At 39.6% G+C, this 24796-nt stretch overlaps 1 protein-coding gene across 1 annotated transcript in view; it reads left to right on the top strand.

The window, feature by feature from the left end:
* LOC121869749 (probable E3 ubiquitin-protein ligase HERC1) overlaps positions 1-24796 on the top strand; it is a gene marked incomplete in the record, with an annotated part of 301592 nt that overhangs the window by 100391 nt on the left and 176405 nt on the right. The window contains 1 exon segment of the mRNA XM_042371322.1: positions 18647-18829. Coding sequence (XP_042227256.1) covers positions 18647-18829 — 183 coding nt within the window.

Below are 24796 nucleotides of genomic sequence, written 5' to 3'. Positions count from 1 at the left end.
AGATATGGTGGACTGTTATACACTGTTGTGAAATGGTGGACTGTGTTATACACTGTGTAGGAGTATGGTGGACTGTGTTATACACTGTTGTAGGAGTATGGTGGACTGTGTTATACACTGTTGTAGGAGTATAATTGGACTGTGTTATACACTGTTGTAGATATGGTGGACTTGTTATACACTGTTGTGGGGTATAGTGGATGTGTTATACTGTTTAGGAATGGGACTGTGTTATCACTGTTGTAGGAGTATGGTGGACTGTGTTATACACTGTTGTAGGAGTATAGTGGACTGTTATACACTGTGTAGAGTATGGTGGACTGTGTTATCACTGTTGAGGAGTATGGTGGACTGTGTTATACACTGTTGTAGGAGTATGGTGGACTGTGTTATACACTGTTGTAGGGTATAGTGGACTGTGTTATACACTGTTGTAGGAGTATGGTGGTGTTACACTGTTGTAGGAGTATGGTGGACTGTGTTGTACCTGTTGAGGGTATGTGGACTGTGTTATACACTGTTGTAGGAGTATGGTGGACTGTGTTATACACTGTTGTAGGAGTATGGTGGACTGTGTTATACACTGTTGTAATTGGACTGTTTCATGTAGAATTATGGTGGACTGTGTTATACACTGTTGTAGGAGTATAGTGGACTGTGTTATACACTGTTGTAGGAGTATGGTGGACTGTTTGCACTGTTGTGGATATGGTGGACTGTATACTGTTGTAGGGTATGGTGATTATCCTGTTGTAGGAGTATGGTGGTGTTATACTGTTGTGGAGTATGTGGACTGTTCACTGTTGAGGAGTATGGTGGACTGTGTTATACACTGTTGTAGGAGTATGGTGGACTGTGTTATACACTGTTGTAGGAGTATGGTGGACTGTGTTTGCACTGTTGTAGGAGTATGGTGGACTGTGTATACACTGTTGTAGGAGTATGGTGGACTGTGTTATACACTGTTGTAGGAGTATGGTGGACTGTGTTATACTGTTGTGAGTATGGTGGACTGTGTTATACACTGTTGGTAGGAGTATGGTGGACTGTGTTATTACACTGTTGTAGGAGTATGGTGGACTGTGTTCACTGTTGTAGAGTATGGTGGACTGTGTTATACACTGTTGTGGGAGTATGGTGGACTGTGTTATCATGGGGTATAGGTGGACTGTGTTATACACTGTTGTAGGAATATGGTGGACTGTATACACTGTTGTAGGAGTATGACTGTGTTATACACTGTTGTGAATATGGTGGACTGTGTTATACACTGTTGTAGGAGTATGGTGGACTATACTGTTGTAGGAGTATGGTGGCTGTGTTGTACACTGTGTAGGAGTATGGTGGACTGTGTTATACTGTTGTAGGAGTATGGTGGACTGTGTTACACTGTTGTAGGAATATGGTGGATGTGTTATCACTGTGGAGGAGTATGGTTGTTACACTGTTGAGGAGTATAGTGGACTGTATTCATATTGTAGGAGTATGGTGGACTGTGTTATACTGTTGTAGGAGTATGGTGGACTGTGTTGTACACTGTTGTAGGAGTATGGTGGACTGTGTTATACACTGTTGTAGGAGTATGGTGGACTGTTGCTACACTGTTGTAGGAGTATGGTGGACTGTGTTATACACTGTTGTAGGAGTATGGTGGACTGTGTATACACTGTTGTAGGGTATGGTGGACTGTGTTATCATGAGGAGTATGGTGGACTGTGTATACACTGTTGTAGGAGTATGGTGGACTGTGTTATACACTGTTGTAGGAGTATGTGGACTGTGTTTTCTGTGGGTATGCTGTTGTACACTGTTGTAGGAGTATGGTGGACTGTGTTGTACACTGTTGTAGGAGTATGGTGGACTGTGTTGTACACTGTTGTAGGAGTATGGTGGACTGTGTTATACACTGTTGTAGGAGTATGTGGACTGTGTTATACACTGTTGTAGGAGTATGGTGGACTGTGTTATTCACTGTTGTAGGTATGGTATTCACTGTTGTAGGAGTATGGTGGACTGTGTTATACACTGCTGTAGGAGTATGGTGAACTGTGTTATACACTGTTGTAGGAGTATGGTGGACTGTGTTGTACACTGTTGTAGGAGTATGGTGGACTGTGTTGTACACTGTTGTAGGGTATGGTGGACTGTGTGGTTGTACTGTGTTGTACACTGTTGTAGGAGTATGGTGGACTGTGTTGTACACTGTTGTAGGAGTATGGTGGACTGTGTTTTACACTGTTGTAGGAGTATGGTGGACTGTGTTATACACTGTTGTAGGAGTATGGTGGACTGTGTTATACACTGTTGTAGGAGTATGGTGGACTGTGTTTTACACTGTTGTAGGAGTATGGTGGACTGTGTTGTACACTGTTGTAGGAGTATGGTGGACTGTGTTGTACACTGTTGTAGGAGTATGGTGGACTGTGTTATAAACTGTTGTAGGAGTATGGTGGACTGTGTTATACACTGTTGTAGGAGTATGGTGGACTGTGTTATTCACTGTTGTAGTAGTATGGTGGTCTGTGTTATTCACTGTTGTAGGAGTATGGTGGACTGTGTTATACACTGCTGTAGGAGTATGGTGAACTGTGTTATACACTGTTGTAGGAGTATGGTGGACTGTGTTGTACACTGTTGTAGGAGTATGGTGGACTGTGTTGTACACTGTTGTAGGAGTATGGTGGACTGTGTTGTACACTGTTGTAGGAGTATGGTGGACTGTGTTTTACTGTTGTAGGAGTATGGTGGACTGTGTTGTACACTGTTGTAGTGGTGGACTGTGTTGTACATTGTTGTAGGAGTATGGTGGACTGTGTTTTACACTGTTGTAGGAGTATGGTGGTCTGTGTTATACACTGTTGTATGGTGGACTGTGTTATACACTGTTGTAGGAGTATGGTGGACTGTGTTGTACACTGTTGTAGGAGTATGGTGGACTGTGTTATACACTGTTGTAGGAGTATGGTGGACTGTGTTATACACTGTTGTAGGAGTATGGTGGACTGTGTTGTACACTGTTGTAGGATTATGGTGGACTATGTTGTACACTGTTGTAGGAGTATGGTGGACTGTGTTGTACACTGTTGTAGGAGTATGGTGGACTGTTCTTTATTGTTGCACTATATTCAAAAAATAGATCATGAAACCAATTTTCCCTCTGAACAAACAAGAGTTTACTGTATGTCAAAGTGGCTGTGGAAGTGTTTTCTAGGTTACTGTTGAACTGCTCTCCATGACAGCAGGAACAGCACAGTACTGTACACTAAATTAAATTTTGCTACAGTACAGGTTAACTCTCCCTCATCTGGCATATGCAATTGATGTGACCGTAATACTTAATAACTGCATGATACATGAAATAATGAGTGAAAATCATGTGCAGAGTCCCTGGACTGTGATGATAAGTTCTGTTACCTGGGTGACTTGACCAGTGCTGGTGGGGGTGGTGAAACCTGCTCAGTTGTAAGAGTCTGGAGGTGGTTTAGAAACTGCTGCCTTTATTGACAACAAGAAGACTTTCCCTTCGTGTGAAGGGAAGAATGTATGTGGCTGGTGTGAGAAGTGTGATGTTGTGTGGCAGTGAAATATAGGCAGTTAAAGAGGATGACTTAAGTAAACTTGAGTGAGCTGAAGTGAGAATGGTGAGGTGGATGTGTTATATGATAGTGAATGACAGGAGGACCTGTTCAAAACTAAGAGAGCAGCTGGGTATTGAGGGTAGAGGCTGGCTGAGATGGTTTGGGCATGTGGAGAGAATGGAGGAGACCAGTTGAGTCATGAGTCTTAATGTGGAGGGGAGGAGAACCAGGGACAGGTCTAGAATAACATGGGGAGAGGTTGTAAGAAATGTTATTAGAGCTAAGAACCTGTTAAGAGAGCTGCCATTAGATAACCAAAGCTAACACACACAAGAGTGGAAAATGACTGTAATATGATGATGTTATGTTATTAGTGTTTTGTCTTTTGGGGTGGTCATGACATCATTGCAAAATTGAGTGTGGCCAACTGGACAACTACAGTACTGTAGATGGTGGGTGAACATGCCATTAACCCTTTAACTGCTGTCATCATTTTAATAAGATTTGGTGCAAAACCACCATCATCGTCTTAAGGCAATTGGCATTTGGTGGCATGAATGTAAAGCTGTGCACCAAAATCATAATAAGAATGGAATGACTATGATTGGTAGACAGTCTAGAGTGAGACACAAGGCTGGTGGAGCCTCAGATCAAATTTCTATCATCATCTTGGAATGATTTATGCCTCATCACCCTCCCCCTCCTCTTGTTCTCAGTGGCCCCTCACCCACACCTATGTAAGGGCTTACCACTCACTTTTCACCACAAAATCCACCGCTTAACCACCACGACCACCTCTTGCCCCACAACAACAACCAGTGCTCAGCAGTTACCAGTTATTCTCTGCCTTATTACATAGACTCTTAACTCACCACCCATAATACATACAAAGTTTTTATGGCTTCAAAATTTTATATCTTCAAGAAAAAATGTAACTCATATTTTTTTTCTTCTAGCAAATAACTGCAGTTATTGGATTAATGGCCAAGTGTACCACAGAATATATTTTTTTATACATGTGCCATTTATTGGAAGTTGCCGTTTGATGAAATGCCAGATAAGAGAGGGTCAACCTGTATATTATTAGTACATCATGCTGTAGCCGCCATACAGTAGGTAAATAAAATTTACAGTACAGCACAAGAAAGTTTTGTCCAGATTTATGTCGTTATTTTATTTCTTTGTACATAACATTATGCTGCTTATGATTACTGTACATGTTTATATTGAATGTATTGAGTGTTATTACTGTATTGTGTGGCAGAAAGAGGAGGTCATAATAAAGTGAATTTTATAAATCCTTGTTATAGTTACCAATGATATGCTGCACTCCCCTCTTAGTGATGATGTTTGTGTGGTGGAAGTGTTCCCTGAGACAGGAAGCTGACTTTAATGATTTAACCAAGCAAAACATTGTTCATTAATTAATTGTTTCTCTTTTCTAGCCGTTCTCCAGGTCTTGGGTGCTGGAAACTTAATTTTTATCAATTAAAATGTTTCTATTGCATTCTTGTTAAGTATGAAAGTGCACTATAGGTATGGGGCTTTACTTGGTCCTCTGCTTGGAGACACACATCAGCAAGATGGAAGGCACAACCTGTTCTTTAGTACCTTTCCTTCCCTCTCCTTCTTGCCTCTCTCATGCAGGCAAGATTTTTTTTGTACTTCTACTGAGTTAAATATTTGTACTGTATTCTTATTTACACACTTATGTGACCATAAGGAAAGTGACACTAAAGTGCATGGCATTATAAAGTACTGTAGTATGGTATCTCTGACAGCCTTACTTGCTCACCAGTTTAATTGTTAGCTTGTCTCTGGTTTATCATGCATAGACAGGTGTTTCTGGCTAACATAATTATAGTGTTTCCACGCTAACCCGGCCCATAAGCCACAAATAACTCATTGGTTCCCTTGAGTGTTTTACCTCCCCTGGACTGTGTGTATATAAGAGCATATTTATATTGACCCATAATACATTATTTAAGTTTTTCTAACATCTCTCTGAAGTGCTAATGCCTTGAAATCATTTGCATTTTGATTGTCCAGTTATTAAACATTATTTTAGATAATAACAGATCTGCTTACCTATTGTGAACACATTTAATTTGAATTTTCTATAAGGGGCGTGACTTACTGGCCAGGTTAGAGGGGAAATACTCTAGTTACTGTAGTTTTGGTGTTTTGGTAGTAACCTAGAAATATAAGTGTCATTTTGGTAATGTATATATTGCATGAATATTGTGTAATGTCACTTGTATTGAATAGATCCAATAGAAGGGAAACACATTGTCTTGGGCAGGTGGGTGGCTGTTTGGACACATATCACAGTTAAGTCTCTTTTACTCGTCATATTTTTGTCAGTACCGTACAGTACAGTATAGAAGAATTGGAATTGTCGTGAAATATAAGTTGTCATTACTCTCTAAATACAGTGAACCCTCGAAGATTCGGACCCTGTAAATCCGAATTTCTGAAGATTCGGACAATATATTTTTGGGGTTCTGGGGTAAGAAGCCTCCCAAAGAAGCATTCCCAAAACAGGGTGGAGGTAGTTTAAGGCTTAAAGTTTTTATCTTATAAAATGTCAGACTAAAATTAGCCGAATATAACATGCATTACTGGAATCCTTGCAAGATAGAGATTGGCTTTGTGCTGGGCATTTAGAGGCCATAATAAAGATATAGGGGGCAATTTATCACAAATAAAAGAGCTAGTACCAGCACAACCAAAACCAAGTCGGCAAATAACGCAGCACCACTGTGTTAGAATTTGTAAACAAGAATATGTCTGATTCACTAATGTGTTAAACAATTTGTTTTAATGTTTTGTGATTATTCTCTTTACCTTTTTAAGTGAAGATATTTGTAAATATGTACAGTAATCTCCCCGTTAGCTGGACTCCCCAATCCCATGAACTCTCCAATAGCCAAAATGGAAATTGGTCTGGAATTTTTTTGGAAAATTTTTCTCAATTCTGCGTTCTTCGAACCTTTCCGTTCTGGGCCTGGGAACAAATGATCTGGGACTTCCGAAAGGTTGAATCATCCTCCGCCACATTCTTCTGTGCCAGGCACATGGGTGGGTAAACCACTTGGGCCGTAAGCTCGTGCGCTGCAATTGGCTAATGGTGTCATGTGACTGTGATAGGCTGATGCATCTCCCAGCTTATCCTCTCTAAGCCTAGCATCATGACACACACACCTAGCCCTCTGCCATTGTACAAGGTTGATCGCTCACTTACTGCTGTTTTTGTATAAATTTCTGTTGTGCAGTACTGTACATTACTGTACCAGGACACAATCAGCCAAGAATACAGTGTTAAAAATGTCAAAAGTGATTACAATAAGTTACATATTATTCAGTAAATGGGAAACACTGGAGCACCTTAACTTTTGTCTTTGCTCAAGATATCTTCGGGTCATGAGACCCACCCGAACAATGGGTGATCTGACATTACATCTGGTCAGGCCAGTAACATGACCCACGCATCTCCACCCCACCTCCATCTCAGGCGTAAGACATAAAAAGTGATTATAGTTACGCATTACATTCAGCAGAGTGGACGGTGTATGCCTAATGTTAGGCTCAAGACACAGCATCTGCTGGTGAGTATAGTATATAATGGTTGCTTCTGTGTAAGAGGATGGCCTGCCCAAGGGCCACTTAGGTGTGAATTTGTTTGAGGTGTAGAAGCTGTCGCCAACACAACAACCACAACCTGAGTTAACAAGCTGAATGACCCAGTGTTAGGAAAAGTTCAAGAAGGCCGGACAACTCGCTAACTGCACCGGCTAACCATCACCCCGGAACACGATCCGCAAATCGATTAACATCCAGGTCCCCAATTACTGCTGGGGAGACAGAGGCAAATGGCGTAAAGAAAACTGCCCGTTGCTTCTCCCTGCCCGGGGATCGAACTCGGGTCCGCTGGCTTGTGAGGTGAGCATGCTGACCATTGCACCACCGGTCACACAGTAAAGTAGTAGTATACATTATTTACAATATATTGTATGTGTACAGTGGTTTTTGCATAAATAAATATACAGCTGTATGCATAGTATAGACTTGGGGAAAACTTTCCTCAGTACAGAGTGGAAAATTCCAGTCTTAACTGAACCGTGAGACACTGTTGGTAATTGTCTATTGTGTTCTGTTTGGTGTTATTTGTTTGTTTACTTTCTGTTTGCTACAAAACAAAGAAATAATGGACAGGCTTCATCCGAACGCAACTTTTGTCTCTGACTTCAACCGTTCGTTATACATATCTTAAAATTTTTAACATCCTCTTTGAAGTGCTAATGCCTTGAAATCATTTGCATTTTTATGTTTGTAATTTTTAACATAATTATTGAAAAGATCATGTCTAATTATAAACTGTGAACATATTAGTGTGATAAATGCAGAGGTAAATGAACACTTTTTATGGACCAATCAGCTACTTTTTAGCGTAGAAAGGAGGCGTGGCTTCTGGGCCAGCTAGAGTAAAGTGGATTTAGTATTATCAGGTTGTTCCTGTGAGGAGAGTCTTGGTGTCTGCTCTAACCTCCAACACCTGTTGCAGCTGTGCCAGGTGTGTGGGGTTATGATCAGTTGTTCAGTGTTGGCTATACTCAATACACCTAATTTAAGGATTGGCCATAAAATGACATTTCAGGATGAATCCTTCATTTATCATCTTTGCCTGCCATAGTTATGGCCCAGGATTACCTTAGCAAGTTTGGTAGGAGCTAACTTATCATCAGTAAGGATAAAGCTAATGCTTTCATCGCTTCAGTTCGCCACCCAACAACTACATGTATGTATCTCAACTCATTCAACCTGTGATGAGCGTGTTCTTGTTTATTGTGGAAAGGGGAAGTTTTTTGGTTGTCTTATTAATAATGTGTAAAGCTTATAACATGATGTCTGGCTCAGGTGGCTCACATTTTACCAACTAAGTTTGAGCTTAAAACCCAAGAGCCCTCTACAGTGGTGGCTAGAACTGTAGTTATTATATGTCCTATTATTTGTAGGAAATTGTCACCAGTCACAGTTGAAGGTAATGAGTAACTCACACACCAGCTGGTGGATCATTTAACTTCTCTTATAAACCATCTTTATCTGGGTCAGTCCTCTGTTTCTGCCAGAACAAGTGAATGTTTCTCTCTCTGTGTACAGCTTATGTTAGGAGCATTAAGCAAGGTTCACTCTCTAAACACTTTGATTAACAGTGGAGACTGTTTTTGTTATTTATATATTATCAGAGCTTTTATTGCTGTCTGACAACTAACCTAAGTTTAGGTGGCATTTTGTTATACAGTACTGTACTGTGCAGTACAGGGCCAACAAAACCCAAATTTTATTGAGAGAAAACCTAATGGTATGATTCCAATCTTATGGTTAACTATGCAGTATTAGCCCACCTGCTGGTGCTTGGTCAAATGTAATGGCACACTCTGCTGTAATTGGAAATGGCTTTACAGTGCCTAATATTTAGGGTGTTGAATAATAGTACACTAGGTTATCGCAGTGGTTAGACCTGTACATAATATTTCCTTTTGAGAAATTACTGTATATATTTTCTTGTGTTGTGTATGAGGTTGTAGAGGAATCCTTCAGGGGGTGTGGCTGCTTAGTGTCATACTGTGGGTTTACTCCACCCACTGTGTGCTCCCCGTGGACGCTGGGTGTCAACCACTGTGTGCTCCCCGTGGACGCTGGGTGTCAACCACTGTGTGCTCCCCGTGGACGCTGGGTGTCAACCACTGTGTGCTCCCCGTGGACGCTGGGTGTCAACCACTGTGTGCTCCCCGTGGACGCTAAACAACCATCAGTGCTCCCTCGTGACGCTTTTCGGTGTCAAATTCACTGTGTGCTCTCTGTGGACGCTGGGTGTCAACCACTGTGTGCTCCTGTGACGCTTGGGTGTTCATCGTGTGCTCCCCGCGGACGCTTGGGCAGCCAACCACTGTGCTCCTGCGGACGCTGGGTAAGTCAACCACTGTGTGCCCTGCGGATGCTGCGTCAACCACATTGTGTGCCTCTGTGACGCTGGGTGTCAACTCATCGTGTGCTCCCCCGTGACGCCTGCGTCAACCACTGTGTGCTCCCCGTGGACGCTGGGTGTCAACCACTGTGTGCTCCCCGTGGATGCTGGGTGTCAACCACTGTGTGCTCCCCGTGGACGCTGGGTGTCAACCACTGTGTGCTCCCCGTGGACGCTGGGTGTCAACCACTGTGTGCTCCCCGTGGATGCTGGGTGTCAACCACTGTGTGCTCCCCGTGGACGCTGGGTGTCAACCACTGTGTGCTCCCCGTGGATGCTGGGTGTCAACCACTGTGTCTGGCTCTGGGTCATCTTCCAGTTTTGAGTCTAAATTAAGCTGTTGTCTCTTGGCTGGTTTTTGTAGTCTTCACTAAGTACGCTGACACTATTGCCAGTTTTTCTGAAATTTTATAAAAAATTGAACTTATAGGCAATAAATTTAGACTTGCGAACACTTGCCAGCGTGTACTGTACAGTATTAGTAAGTGATACTTGAGTAAGAGGCTTCTGATATACAGTAGAGTACAGTACTGGCACTCCTCAACCCACCTACCATAACCTAACTTGAGTTTTATATAAGTCTGATTTTACTCAATATCCTTAAGTGGGCAGACTACCTACAGACCATAATAACCAAAATACTTATAGTGTACAGGTGTAGTTGTTTTGGGGGGTTGATGATACAAGCCTCGTCACAGGGTCTTGGCAGTGAGCTACTGGGGGGAGGGGGGCGGGGAATTAACTCCTGGGTTTAGTGTTTCTCTACAAGTTTGGTCAGTGTACATACTGTACTGTACTGTGTCTGTTTCAGAGCTTGGAATGAGCCTATCTATTTTCGAGGTCTGGATATGGTTGTCATGTTATCTAAACTTATACTGTATTGAGAAATAGTGCTCTCCAAGCCGTCCAGAATACAAATGACATTTACTTGAGAATATCTGTGTGTGTGCAGAAAATATGCCAAAAGTTACATAGTGTTTGTCAGACAAATAGGACAATTTATTATAAGATTTTATCACCAAATAAAACATGTCATATGAGGACTCCCAAGACTGTTAGGCTTTGTGGTCATTACAAGTGAACTGATCCTCACAATGGGGTTCCTGGAGTGTTGTTGTAGAGGAGTTGTTTTGACTCCAACAAAGATGATTTTGTTTGTCCTTACTTCTCAGAGAGCAGTCTCAGGGTTAATGGGGCCCTGTGTCCATCTCCTTAGTTAGGCCCATCTCTCTAGTAGGCTGGTCTGAGATAGCTCACAATTACTCTCTGAGAATGAGAGACAGTTTTTACCTTGATAATCATCTTTTCAAAACTTGGGAGACTGATAATTGTTCTTATTGTTTAGTTTAGTGACAGCAGTCCATATATCCCTGAGGCTCAGATGTTTTTTTAATCACTATTGAACCTTAAGGCAAGTAATGAATGTTAAAATCTACCCCATGACTGATGGAGTCATGTTGGGCTACATTCCCCAGTTATATCATGTTTGGTATTGTCATTATTGGCCTTCCTTTGAGACCATCAGTGAACACACGAGTTGGTTACTGCCTCTATCTTCATCATCATCATCATCATCATCATCTATTTTTAACACCCATTTTCCTTGCCTGATGGCAGTTCTGGCAGAACTGCCATCAGGTGTGTTGTTCAGGGTTGGACCAACAAATGGTAAGGCAAAGTAACAATTCGCTAAGGTGTACAGTACAGTACAGTACTGTACAGTACAGTACAGTACAGTACAGTACAGTACAGTACAGTACAGTATTTTTCTTTTAGTAGTATAGTATTACACTCATTGTTGCAGAAACATTCAGATCTGTTTTTTGCCACCATCTAGCTGGCTGTGTATACAAGAGTTACCTGAGTTACTTTAAGTACAGGAGTTACTTGAGTTACAGTATAAGTTGTGAGTGTACAGTACAACATCACTATTACTCGTAAGTTGTGAGTGTACAGTACAACATTACTAAGCATGTACAGACTACACATTCACAAGTTGACAAAGAAGTACATTTATATTATATTTATTTTGACTTCCCATTATTTAATTGCATGTACAGTATATGTATATATGTATGGAGCAGCTTCCTGGGTTATTATAAAAGGTTTTATTTATTTTGGTGCAATAAACAGTATTAGTTATTAATGACTGGTAATTGGTTTTAACAAATCTTCTCATAATTCACAAATGTGTTTGAGTTGGATTTTATGTTTGCATGATGCTGTTATTTTGTATTTGGACACTAGCCAGTTGGTGAGAGTGTTATAGTAGCCTGCACTCAAGTGTTTGGTCTGACTCTGTTAGTTCACATTCAGAAACAACTGCAGTAGGCAGCTATCAAACAGGGAGGTACTACCGCCTGGAAAGATGTTGGAAGCATAATGTGTTGTCTAATGGTAGACCCTGCTGCCATATGGCATCACGAAAATTGTGACCAAGTCCCAGGTTGCTGATCTGACTTTCTGCCTCATTTACACACAATTGTAGGGTCTCAATTGTTTCTCTTACTATTGACAACACAACATACATATATTGTTATTGTTATTATTTTCATTATTGTTTTATTATTTATTTATTTTATTATTAATTTTATTTACTTTGAATTATTATTATTATTATTATTATTATTATTATTATTATTATTATTATTATTATTATTATTATTATTATTATTTAGCGCATGATATTATTTATTATTATTATTATTATTATTATTATTATTATTATTATTATTATTATTACTATTTTTTTTTTTTTTTTTTTTAATGTCTCAGCCTCCCCCCAATACACCTTTGCCACCATTTAATACTCAATATTAATTCATCCCAATACATACAAGTATCTATCCTAGCTGTGTTGGGGTTAGTTGAGCCAAGAGATTTATGTGGCATTCAGTGACTGTTGCCTCACAGTCAATATCTGCAACTGTTTTCTGCTTTGTTTATGCTCCTATTCCTGGAGGCAGAGCAAAGCCGACCAAAGGAGAGAGAAGGACATTCAACATCTCATCCAGGCTGTAACTTCTGGGCTGCTGCTTCTGTTCGGAGATCACCTCCGCGAGTCTGGCGTAGAAACATCTTGCACTTGGTCCCATCCCACCAGAGGTTGTGAACACTAGAGGAGTGAAGCTGCCTTGATCAACTTTCTGAATTATCTCCCCGTATGCCCTTATCTTGTCGTTCTCATTCCTCCTGTGTGCAGCATCGAGAGCTAATTTACGGTGACATGCGACCATGGGGTAAAAATCCTGATGTCGAAGAAGGCTCGCTGACCCCGCGTCCAGAATCCTCGAGCACTGACGTCCACATGGGCTTCGTTGGATGTGTTTGAAGTCCTATGTTGGAAAATCTCACTATCCAATGGAAGGAGGGTCGGTTCTACCCTGACACCATGGCAGATTTCCTTCAACATATTTGCTGTGAGATCCCTTACTTCGTCATGCCTCATGCATATGAAGCCCCCCTTCTTGCACACCAGGGCGTGATCGACGTCATAGGAAGAGCCACACACACAATGGGAGGGCAAACCTTCTACTGGCCTACTGTACCTTAGAGCGTTGGCAACTGTAAATTGTTGTTTATTGAGACTGAAATCATTTGCCTTTATCAGTAACGTAGTTAACCAGTTCGAAGCGCCCACCTCCTGCGCTATAGCTACCTTTTTTTCTTAAAATTCTCTGGTGCTTGCAGCAACAGTTGCTGCAACTTATCACTTTGGCTGTGCTGTCGTTCTGTCATAATGGACCTTCTAATCTTGTTTACTTCACTGGTATCCACCTCCTCTATTGTGTTCTGAGCAATTATGTGGTCAGTGAGGGCTGCCGTGAGCTTAACTGAGTTTTGATGTTGGGTGGCAGCAATCTCCTCTGGATTGGTCAATCCCATTCCTCCCAGTCTCGGTGGTAGTGCAAGGAGTGATCTTTCTGCTAGGGTTAAGTGAGGGTGTTTCACTAATTTGGGAATAAAATTGAAGCTGATAGCTTCTTTCAGAGGGTGGAGGAGGGGTCCGATATCAGAGATAGTGCGCAACAGGTAGTTCCAGTGATGCTTGACTCCATGAGTGAATGCCTCAAAAGCTGCATGTGGCTCTGTGTTAGCATTATCAACAGAGCTTGGATTTCCCTAACCCAATTATTCACCTTTCCCGTTATGTACTCGGTCTTGAAGTCCGTCGTGCCAATTACTGCGCCTCAGTGTCTTTGGCCATCCTTTGTTATTTTGACCTCACTTCTGCCGAACACCTCCATTGCCTGTTCATAATGTTTTGGCTTCACAATGAGGAAGGACTTGCTGGCGTTTGGGTGGTACCCTATTTGTGGACCTTGTGATGTTACCAAGTCCCACCACTTTTTGATGTACTCCACTTTTCCTGCTCCTGTAAGGTCATCAGCATACGTCACTTGCTTGACCTCAGTTGTTTCAAATTTTATTGTGTGTTGGAGCATGGATAGGCCTATTACGTACATTGCCATTGCAACAGGGTCCCCCTGCGTTGTTCCCTCAGTTGACTGTATGATGGTATCACCTCTTAGAGCCTTGTTGTTTACTATGTAGAGGTCTGATGGATTCCTATAGGAGTTTTCAACATACATTGCAAAGCTTGGACACTTGATCTTAATGTTGTGCAGTGCGGCCTTGCGGTTAAGTATGTTGAATGCGTTTGAAGCTTCTTCCAGGAGAACGGCCTCACAGTCACGCTGCTCAAATATCGTTCTCATGGAGTGAATGGCAGCTTCCCCGCCAGCCTGGTGGCCAGCACAAACTTGCAGGTTCCGTGCTGCTGCCCTAACATCATCCTTTGCCACCTCTATTATGCATCTACTACTATTGCTACTTTTTTTTATTTATTATTATTTTTTTTTTAAACATGGCCTCCAGCCTCCCCCAATAGCCACACCTTCGCTGCCATTTTATTACCTTAATATTAAATATCCTAATACATAAGTATCTATCCTATCTGTGTTGAATTAGTTGAGCTGCAGATCTATGAGGCATTCAGTGACTGCAGCCTCATAGTCAATATCTGCAGCTGTTGTCAGCTTTGGGGCCGATGCTCTCGTTCCCCTGAGGCAGAGCAAAGCCGACCGAAGGAGAGAGAAGGACAGTCAACATCTCATCCAGGCTGTAACTTCTGGGCTGCTGCTTCTGTTCGGAGATCACCTCCGCGAGTCTGGCGTAGAAACATCTTGCACTTGGTCCCATCCCACCAGAGGTTGTGAACACTAGAGGAGTGAAGCTGCCTTGATCAACTTTCTGAATTCTCTCCCCGTATGCCCTTATCTTGTCGTTCTCATTCCTCCTGTGTGCAGCATCTAGAGCTAAGTTATGGTGACATGCGGCCATGGGATAAAAAATCCTGATGTCGAAGAAGGCTCGCTGTCCCCACGTCCAGAATCCTCGAGCACTGACGTCAACACGGGTTTCGTTGGATATGTTTGAAGTCCTATGTTGGAAAATCTCACCGTCCAATGGAAGGAGGGTCGGTTCTACCCTGACATCATGGCAGATTTCCTTCAACATATTTGCTGTGAGATCCCTTACTTCGTCATGCCTCATGCATATGAAGCCCCCCTTCTTGCACACCAGGGCGTGATCGACGTCATAGGAAGAGCCACACACACAATGGGAGGGCAAACCTTCTACTGGCTTACTGTACCTTAGAGCGTTGGCAACTGTAAATTCTTGTTTATTGAGACTGAAACCATTTGCCCCTATCGGTAACATAGTTAACCAGTTCGAGGCGCCCACCTCCTCCTACATTTTCGCCCCCCAGGCCCTGATGTGGGTCAGTGATCTGTGCCCCGGTGGGCTAATCCCTGTTTAAAAAAAAAAAAAAAAAAAAAAATTAACCCAAAAAAAAAAAACTTTGGTTTTCAGAGCTTTTTTTTTGGAATTTCGGATAAAGGGTTGTCAACCTATATATATATATATATATATATATATATATATATATATATATATATATATATATATATATATATATATATATATATATATATATATATATATATATATATATATATATATATATATATATATATATATATATATATATATATATATATATATATATATATATATATATATATACACACACACACACACACACACACACACACACACACACACACACAGTCGGCCATTAACATGCGGGGGTTAGGTAACAGAGATACCGTGAATGTTAAAAGTCTGTGTACTTTTGCCCCTAAAAAAAACCCTGGCCCCCCATGTCCTTATTTACTGTATATACCTGTGTGTACGAGTTTTTAAGACCAAATTATTTGGCAAAAAATTGGGGTCGACCTCTAAACGGGTAATAGTTTCGTTAGGTTGAAAAATATTTACTATTAACTACCAGTAAACAATGGAAACGATGCACCAACGCACCACCAGCTGTGAGTGTCGGTACAGTTGCCAGGGCAGATCTCTTGCGTCATCATAGCAAGCCCAAAGTAGCCAAATGCATGGTATGGTAGCACAGGACGATGTAAAACAAAGTATTCATTTATTAAAGTTTATTTATAGGTACTGTACATAAATTTTTTTTCATTACATTTGAAACATCAATCTTTGTTAATTAAATTTGAAACAAAAGAAAACTACGATACCGTATTTCTAAATACCGGGTATTTTCATTAAGATATTACATCACAAGTATATTTTACCTTAACTGTGACCGAATGAATATATTCGCAGAAATAAATATGGAAATGTAATATTTTTGCTGAAATGACGTACGTATTACAGTGGAAAGTGGGATAAAATCATGACGAAAACAATGACTCGCTTTCTTTTGTTGTTCAAAAGATTTTACCGTGATCGCTTTTCGTATGGTTTTCAGTTAAAAATTTTTTTTATTACAATAATATTCTATCCTAATTCACTTGAATAAATACTACGATACCATATTTCTGAATATTTTCATGAAAATCCATCAAAATAATTTTCCTTGTCATCGTCTTCAGCACACAGTTGCCAGTTTCAAGATTTTCCGTTTAAAATTTTAAGTTACCGAGTATTTCTTTTCCCAAATTGTTTTTCAATACTGTAGGTAAAACAGTTTACTATTGTGCAAACCCCACAGAAAAAAAAAATTAACAAATGATGACACCAAAAATGTAAAAAAAAAAAATGCTGTGTCTGACTTGCAACACTGTTGGTAGGGTCAGGTGGTTCTAACTGCATCCTGCCAGTACCTGGTGATCAAATTTATAACAGTGTCTAACCTCAATTACTGTAGTTTATCTGATGTTGGCGATATGAAGTAAAAAATACCAGTTAAAGTGAGAAATTGGAAGAGAATAAACAAGAAAGATGTCATTGGGCTATTTTTGGTAGGGCTGAGGGAGAGAGTACCAGCTGTTTGGTTTTTTTTGGCGGGAGAGTCGCACAAATATCCGTACTAGTATTTGTTTGGTGTCTTCTGTATTTTTAAAAATGAATACTTGTAAATTAAAAGTACTGTAACATTGTACTATATACAAACTTGTCATATTTCTGGAAAATAAGAAGCAAGAACATAAGAATATACTACTGGTAAACACAATTTCAACGTACGCTAAAATTAAAGGCTGCTTAAGAAGGGCCGATGAAAAAACAAAGCCTCCTCGACCCGGGCTCTGCCGTATCAGCTAGACGGTACACGTGTTTTTCGAATCGTTTTCAGTTAAAAAACTGTTGCACCACAAGTGAATTAGGATAGAATATTATTGTAATACAACAGTTTTTAACTGAAAACTATTCGAAAAGCGATTACGGTAATATCTTTTGAACGAAAGAAAGCGAAAGTCATTGCTTTCGTCACGATTTTATCCCACTTTCCACTGTAATACGTACGTCATTTCAGCAAAAATATTACATTTCCTTATTCTCAGAAATAAATAGTAGTTTTGCTGAAACTTAATGTATTTCAATGTAAATTAGGATAAACTACATGAAAACAAAAGACTTTACCTAACCTTCCTATGTTCAAGATATGTTTCTCGTTTTTTTAATAGTTGTCGGTTAAAATACTGTTATATTAGTGATATTCTATTCATACTGTGCTTGATATAATACATTCACGGAAATGTAATATTTTTGCTGAAATGACGTACGTATTACAGTGGAAAGTGGGATAAAATCGTGACGAAAACAATGACTTTTGCTTTCTTTCATTCAAAAGATGTTACCGTAATCGCTTTTCGAATGGTTTTCAGTTAAAAAACTGTTGTATTACAATAATATTCCCTCCTAATTGACTTGAATAAATACTTGAATGGAAATATACAATATTCTTGTTGAAACTACCCGCGTTTCAGTGCAAAGTGTCGTAATAATAAATGGTAAACAATTTGCCTTCGGCACTCGGCGTTTCAGGCACGGTGAGCCTCAGTTTATAGGACGTAGAGTGTTTTTACTGAAGGTTTTGTTGTTCCAATACCCTCAAAAACTTGGGTCTACCTATAAACAAGGAATATCATAAATTAACGATTTTTTGGTCAAAAAATCAGGGTTGACCTACAATGCTGATGTCAACACAAGTGTGGTTACAGCGAAACTGACTGAGTGAGGGAGCGCAGGGTGGCGTGACGCACGTGTGTGTGTGTGGGGTGGCGGTGGTGTGCGGTGCCGCGCGCGATTTGAATGTACTTCAATTACTTCAATGTACAGAATATTCCTCCTGCAGGGCAATCCGCGTATTTGCGAATCTGTGTATGCTAAACCCGCGTATGTGAAGGGCCAACTGTGTGTATTTATATATATATATATATATATATATATATATATATATATATATATATATATATATATATATATATATATATATATATATATATATATATATATATATATATATATATATATATATAAAGTAATAATTAGTGAGGACCACCATCTCTGGCATAGTGTCCAAATAAACATGCTAACATACTGTAGTAATGTTTTAAGTTTCACGTCTTATGGTTTACTGTATATAAGTTAGTTGAGTTTGTGATCACTCCTATCCCACTGCCTCAACCATGCTGATGTTGTCTGCCTTGTGTGACTTGCTGGACAGGTCCAGGGAGGTGACAACGCACATTTTCAGGTCTGGGTGTGGGGCACTGGTCCTTGTCTGGCCTTAGGGTCAGCAGAGGCCACAATGCTGAGGCCACGGCCAATTGAAGATCTGGCGGGGCTACGGATCGTCGACATATCTGCCGGTGACTCGCACGTGCTGGCACTAACACATGAGTCTGAGGTGAGTCTTGTTTATATGTAGAGTAGACCTTCATTACTGAGTCTCTTGTTTATATGTACAGTAAACCTTCCTTACTGAGTCTCTTGTTTATATGTACAGTAAACCTTCCTTACTGAGTCTCTTGTTTATATGTACAGTAAACCTTCCTTACTGAGTCTCTTGTTTATATGTACAGTAAACCTTCCTTACTGAGTCTCTTGTTTACATGTACAGTAAACCTTCCTTACTGAGTCTCTTGTTTATATGTACAGTAAACCTTCCTTACTGAGTCTCTTGTTTACATGTACAGTAAACCTTCCTTACTGAGTCTCTTGTTTATATGTAGAGTAGACCTTCCTTACTGAGTCTCTTGTTTATATGTAGAGTAGACCTTCCTTACTGAGTCTCTTGTTTATATGTAGAGTAGACCTTCCTTACTGAGTCTCTTGTTTATATGTACAGTAAACCTTCCTTACTGAGTCTCTTGTTTATATGTAGAGTAGACCTTCCTTACTGAGTCTCTTGTTTATATGTACAGTAGACCTTCCTTACTGAGTCTCTTGTTTATATGTAGAGTAGACCTTCCTTACTGAGTCTCTTGTTTACATGTACAGTAAACCTTCCTGACTGAGTCTCTTGTTTATATGTACAGTAAACCTTCCTTACTGAGTCTCTTGTTTATATGTAGAGTAAACCTTCCTTACTGAGTCTCTTGTTTATATGTACAGTAAACCTTCCTTACTGAGTCTCTTGTTTATATGTACAGTAAACCTTCCTTACTGAGTCTCTTGTTTATATGTACAGTAGACCTTCCTTACTGAGTCTCTTGTTTATATGTAGAGTAAACCTTCCTTACTGAGTCTCTTGTTTATATGTAGAGTAAACCTTCCTTACTAAGTCTCTTGTTTATATGTACAGTAAACCTTCCTTACTGAGTCTCTTGTTTACATGTACAGTAAACCTTCCTTACTGAGTCTCTTGTTTATATGTACAGTAAACCTTCCTTACTGAGTCTCTTGTTTATATGTAGAGTAGACCTTCCTTACTGAGTCTCTTGTTTATATGTAGAGTAGACCTTCCTTACTGAGTCTCCTGTTTACATGTACAGTAAACCTTCCTTACTGAGTCTCTTGTTTATATGTAGAGTAGACCTTCCTTACTGAGTCTCTTGTTTATATGTACAGTAAACCTTCCTTACTGAGTCTCTTGTTTATATGTACAGTAAACCTTCCTTACTGAGTCTCTTGTTTATATGTAGAGTAGACCTTCCTTACTGAGTCTCTTGTTTACATGTACAGTAAACCTTCCTTACTGAGTCTCTTGTTTACATGTACAGTAAACCTTCCTTACTGAGTCTCTTGTTTATATGTACAGTAAACCTTCCTTACTGAGTCTCTTGTTTATATGTACAGTAGACCTTCCTTACTGAGTCTCTTGTTTATATGTAGAGTAAACCTTCCTTACTGAGTCTCTTGTTTATATGTACAGTAAACCTTCCTTACTGAGTCTCTTGTTTATATGTACAGTAAACCTTCCTTACTGAGTCTCTTGTTTATATGTACAGTAGACCTTCCTTACTGAGTCTCTTGTTTATATGTAGAGTAAACCTTCCTTACTGAGTCTCTTGTTTATATGTACAGTAGACCTTCCTTACTGAGTCTCTTGTTTATATGTACAGTAAACCTTCCTTACTGAGTCTCTTGTTTATATGTAGAGTAAACCTTCCTTACTGAGTCTCTTGTTTATATGTACAGTAAACCTTCCTTACTGAGTCTCTTGTTTATATGTACAGTAAACCTTCCTTACTGAGTCTCTTGTTTATATGTACAGTAAACCTTCCTTACTGAGTCTCTTGTTTATATGTACAGTAGACCTTCCTTACTGAGTCTCTTGTTTATATGTAGAGTAAACCTTCCTTACTGAGTCTCTTGTTTATATGTACAGTAAACCTTCCTTACTGAGTCTCTGTTTATATGTACCTTCCTTACTGAGTCTCTTGTTTATATGTAGAGCCTTCCTTACTGAGTCTCTTGTTTATATGTACAGTAAACCTTCCTTACTGAGTCTCTTGTTTATATGTACAGTAAACCTTCCTTACTGAGTCTCTTGTTTATATGTACAGTAAACCTTCCTTACTGAGTCTCTTGTTTATATGTACAGTAAACCTTCCTTACTGAGTCTCTTGTTTATATGTACAGTAAACCTTCCTTACTGAGTCTCTTGTTTATATGTACAGTAAACCTTCCTTACTGAGTCTCTTGTTTATATGTACAGTAAACCTTCCTTACTGAGTCTCTTGTTTATATGTACAGTAGACCTTCCTTACTGAGTCTCTTGTTTATATGTACAGTAAACCTTCCTTACTGAGTCTCTTGTTTATATGTACAGTAGACCTTCCTTACTGAGTCTCTTGTTTATATGTAGAGTAAACCTTCCTTACTGAGTCTCTTGTTTATATGTACAGTAGACCTTCCTTACTGAGTCTCTTGTTTATATGTAGAGTAAACCTTCCTTACTGAGTCTCTTGTTTATATGTACAGTAGACCTTCCTTACTGAGTCTCTTGTTTATATGTAGAGTAACCTTCCTACTGAGTCTCTTGTTTATATGTACAGTAGACCTTCCTTACTGAGTCTCTTGTTTATATGTACAGTATGAGACCTTCCTTACTGAGTCTCTTGTTTATATGTACAGTAGACCTTCCTTACTGAGTCTCTTGTTTATATGTACAGTAAACCTTCCTTACTGAGTCTCTTGTTTATATGTACAGTAGACCTTCCTTACTGAGTCTCTTGTTTATATGTACAGTAGACCTTCCTTACTGAGTCTCTTGTTTATATGTACAGTAAACCTTCCTTACTGAGTCTCTTGTTTATATGTACAGTAAACCTTCCTTACTGAGTCTCTTGTTTACATGTACAGTAAACCTTCCTTACAGGTAAACTATTACACCCTTACTAGTGTAGCTACAAGCAGGGGCGTACCTAGAGTCTTTGGCATCCCCTCCTGCCAAGATGAATAATTAAAAAAATTAAATACACACAAACATATATTATGTTTGCAAGTAAAATTTCAGGCAGATTACAGTACTTTACTGTAGTAAGCAAATTGAAAATAAGAAAAATGCAGGACATTAAAAATTCAGCAAACAGGTAATACTTACTGCATGGTATTGACATCTTCAACCTCAGAGAAAACATCACAATTAAGAATTTTCAAAAAGGTAACAGAAAACCCAGTCTCAAGGCTCGGGATATTCTTCAGAGATGAATGGAAAAAACAAACATTCACTTTCTCTACTTTCGAGCCTTAATTTCTGCAAATTGGTCAATGACCTTATCAAAACTCACTTTCTTTGCATATTCATGCTCAGTTGAAAGCAAAGCCAGGTTTGTGAATCTTGTCTGACTCATGCTTGAGCGAAGGAAATTTTTTATCAGTTTCAATTTGGAAAAACTTCTTTTACATGGAGCAATAGAGACACAGATACTCAAAAGAATATCAAGCACAATGACAAGCTTGGCAGGGATTCACAAAAATCCCATTTTACAATAAACTCTAAAACCAGCAATGCTGTCCGCTTATTTGTTTCTTCAAGGCTGATTTTGGCAGCTTCCAAACGTCTTCGAAGTCGTCTAGTTTTCACACTGATATCTTCATCAGAGAATTCATCGAACATTTTAGTCAATTTTGGAACACACTTCTGAAGTTCTTCTTCTGTTGCAACAACCAAAGAGTTTGGCTGAATAGTGGCAAAGATTAACAAAATGTGATCCTTTGCCTTTGAACGAATTTCCAATTCTTGATGATCAAGGCATTCAAACATAGCCCTTTTCATTTTCTCTGGCATAATGAGTCCAGCATCCTTTGCCATCTCCTGGCATCCTTTTTTGGAGCCTTTTTCTACCTCTCTCATAGAAATGCCCATTTCCTCACACTGTGTAGTTGCATAATGAATGGCCCTCTCCATAATTTCATTCTGTTGATCTTCAAAAAACAGATTTAAAGCTTGGAGCTTCTCGGTGCACTTTTCAAGGCTGAATCCAACTGTTTGCACATACAGTGACCCCTCGGTTAACGAACTCAATCCGTTCCAGAAGGTCGTTCGTTAACCGAAAAGTTCGTTAACCGAAACCATTGTTTCAATGGGTTTTTGGGTAATTGGTTCCAGCTCACGGAAAATTTCCTAAATTCAACAAAAAGGGTAGAAAAGTTCACTTACTTTGAGGTGTGTATGTAGATGACTCCTGGATGATGATGGGATTTAGAATGGGGGTGGAGGAGAAGGAAGAAGAGAAGGCATTGGAGTGGAAGAGAAGTCACCCCATGGCGCCATTTCACCCATAAAATTTTAGCTCTCTTGGTGTAATTCAAGATTATTTTCTTTAAATCAACACTGCACTGCATTATATATTGTCAATATGTAAAATATATTTCAAAATGACCAATAATTTGCTTGGAAACAGAAAAAAAGCATTTAGTTGAAGAGAGTCTCAAGCAAGATGTTACCTCCAGTTAAAACAGAGAGAGACTAACGCCTGTTTGCTGTGTTAAGAGGCTGGATGCCGCGCATTAAACTAGTCACTTTACCTTCAATTATGTTCAATAATTGTTAAAATGACTAAAAAATTGAATATTAACTTTTAAAATTATTGAATAGTATAAACTTCTTGATATTTACTAAAATAGTAAGGAATTTAAGCCCTAGAACCGATTAATGTATTGGCGGACTGATACTAAAGCTGGTTGCCCGGTCAGTGCAAGCGAAAACATGTTGAGGTCTGTTCGTAAGAAATTCGTTAACCGAATTTTTGTTCGTTAACCGAATTGAAGATCCTTATGGAAGGCAGTTCGTCACCGAAATTTCGTTAACCAAGGCGTTCGTTAAACGAGGGGTCACTGTACTTCTGTGTGAGATCAACCTCTTCCAGGACTTCACACCAGAAAGAAAGATGACTCAAAAAAGAGAATTAACATACAATAGACAGCAAAATCTGAGCTGATCCTCTTGTATCCACATTTTCTTTAGGATCGCACAGTGCTTCAAGGGCTGAGGTCAACTTTTCAAAATTTGCCTTCAGTGGCTTCACAGTATCATGATGAGCACTCCATCTGGTCTGGGAAATCTTTTGACTGCCAGGCCCATATTTTCCTTCAGCACCTCCCATCGATGAGGTGAGACTGAAAAGAAGCAATAGACTATCTCCAAGGCTCGAAAGGTCACACCTGAAGAAGTGCTTCCAAATGAGTGCACCCCACAAAGGTTCAGAGAATGATTTGCACAAGGCATAAACAAAGCATTTGGATTAATCTCTGTGATCTTTGACTGAACACCACCATGAATGCCAGCCATAGTGTCAGCGTTGCCATATCCTTGACCATGGCACAGGTTTATGTCCAGTCCATCTCTCTTCTTTGAGCTCAGCTGCAGTCTTCCAGCAACAGGGAAGAAGCCCAAGAATAATTCATTTTCTTCAATTGTGTCACATTCAATATGGACTCTTAAAAAAGGATGAAATAGTCTTATATAACCTAACCATATTTTTTCTTATATGTGTATTGGAAATTTTTACTGTCACAACTAACATTCACAAATGGCTGGCAAGCTTAAAAGTGAGAGTTTTGTGGTGCTGAGAAGAAAAAGAGACACCCATTTTAGATTTTCTATGTATTATTTAAGCATTTCCGACTTACAACCATTTCGACTTACGACCTGGATTTGGGTCCTTAACCCCGTCGTAAGTCGGGGAGGAGCTGTATATACTGCAGTATAATTTATAATTTGATAATTTCTGATGTCATCTGGTACCTAACCCATGAATTATTCTTACTCCACTGTATACATTTTTAATGGAAAATAGCAGAGATTATAATTGTGGTTATGTGTGGCTGGGTGCAGGCTTATGGTAGGCAGTGTGTAGTTATGGCCTCTCAGGAAGGTCATGACTTGTCCCATTTTCTTGTTCTGTTTAAACTGAATATTTATTTT

This window comes from Homarus americanus, unplaced genomic scaffold (assembly GCF_018991925.1).
Source record: "Homarus americanus isolate GMGI-L3 unplaced genomic scaffold, GMGI_Hamer_2.0 scaffold23578, whole genome shotgun sequence".
Lineage (NCBI taxonomy): Eukaryota > Metazoa > Arthropoda > Malacostraca > Decapoda > Nephropidae > Homarus > Homarus americanus.
This window is presented reverse-complemented; position numbering and strand designations above follow the sequence as displayed.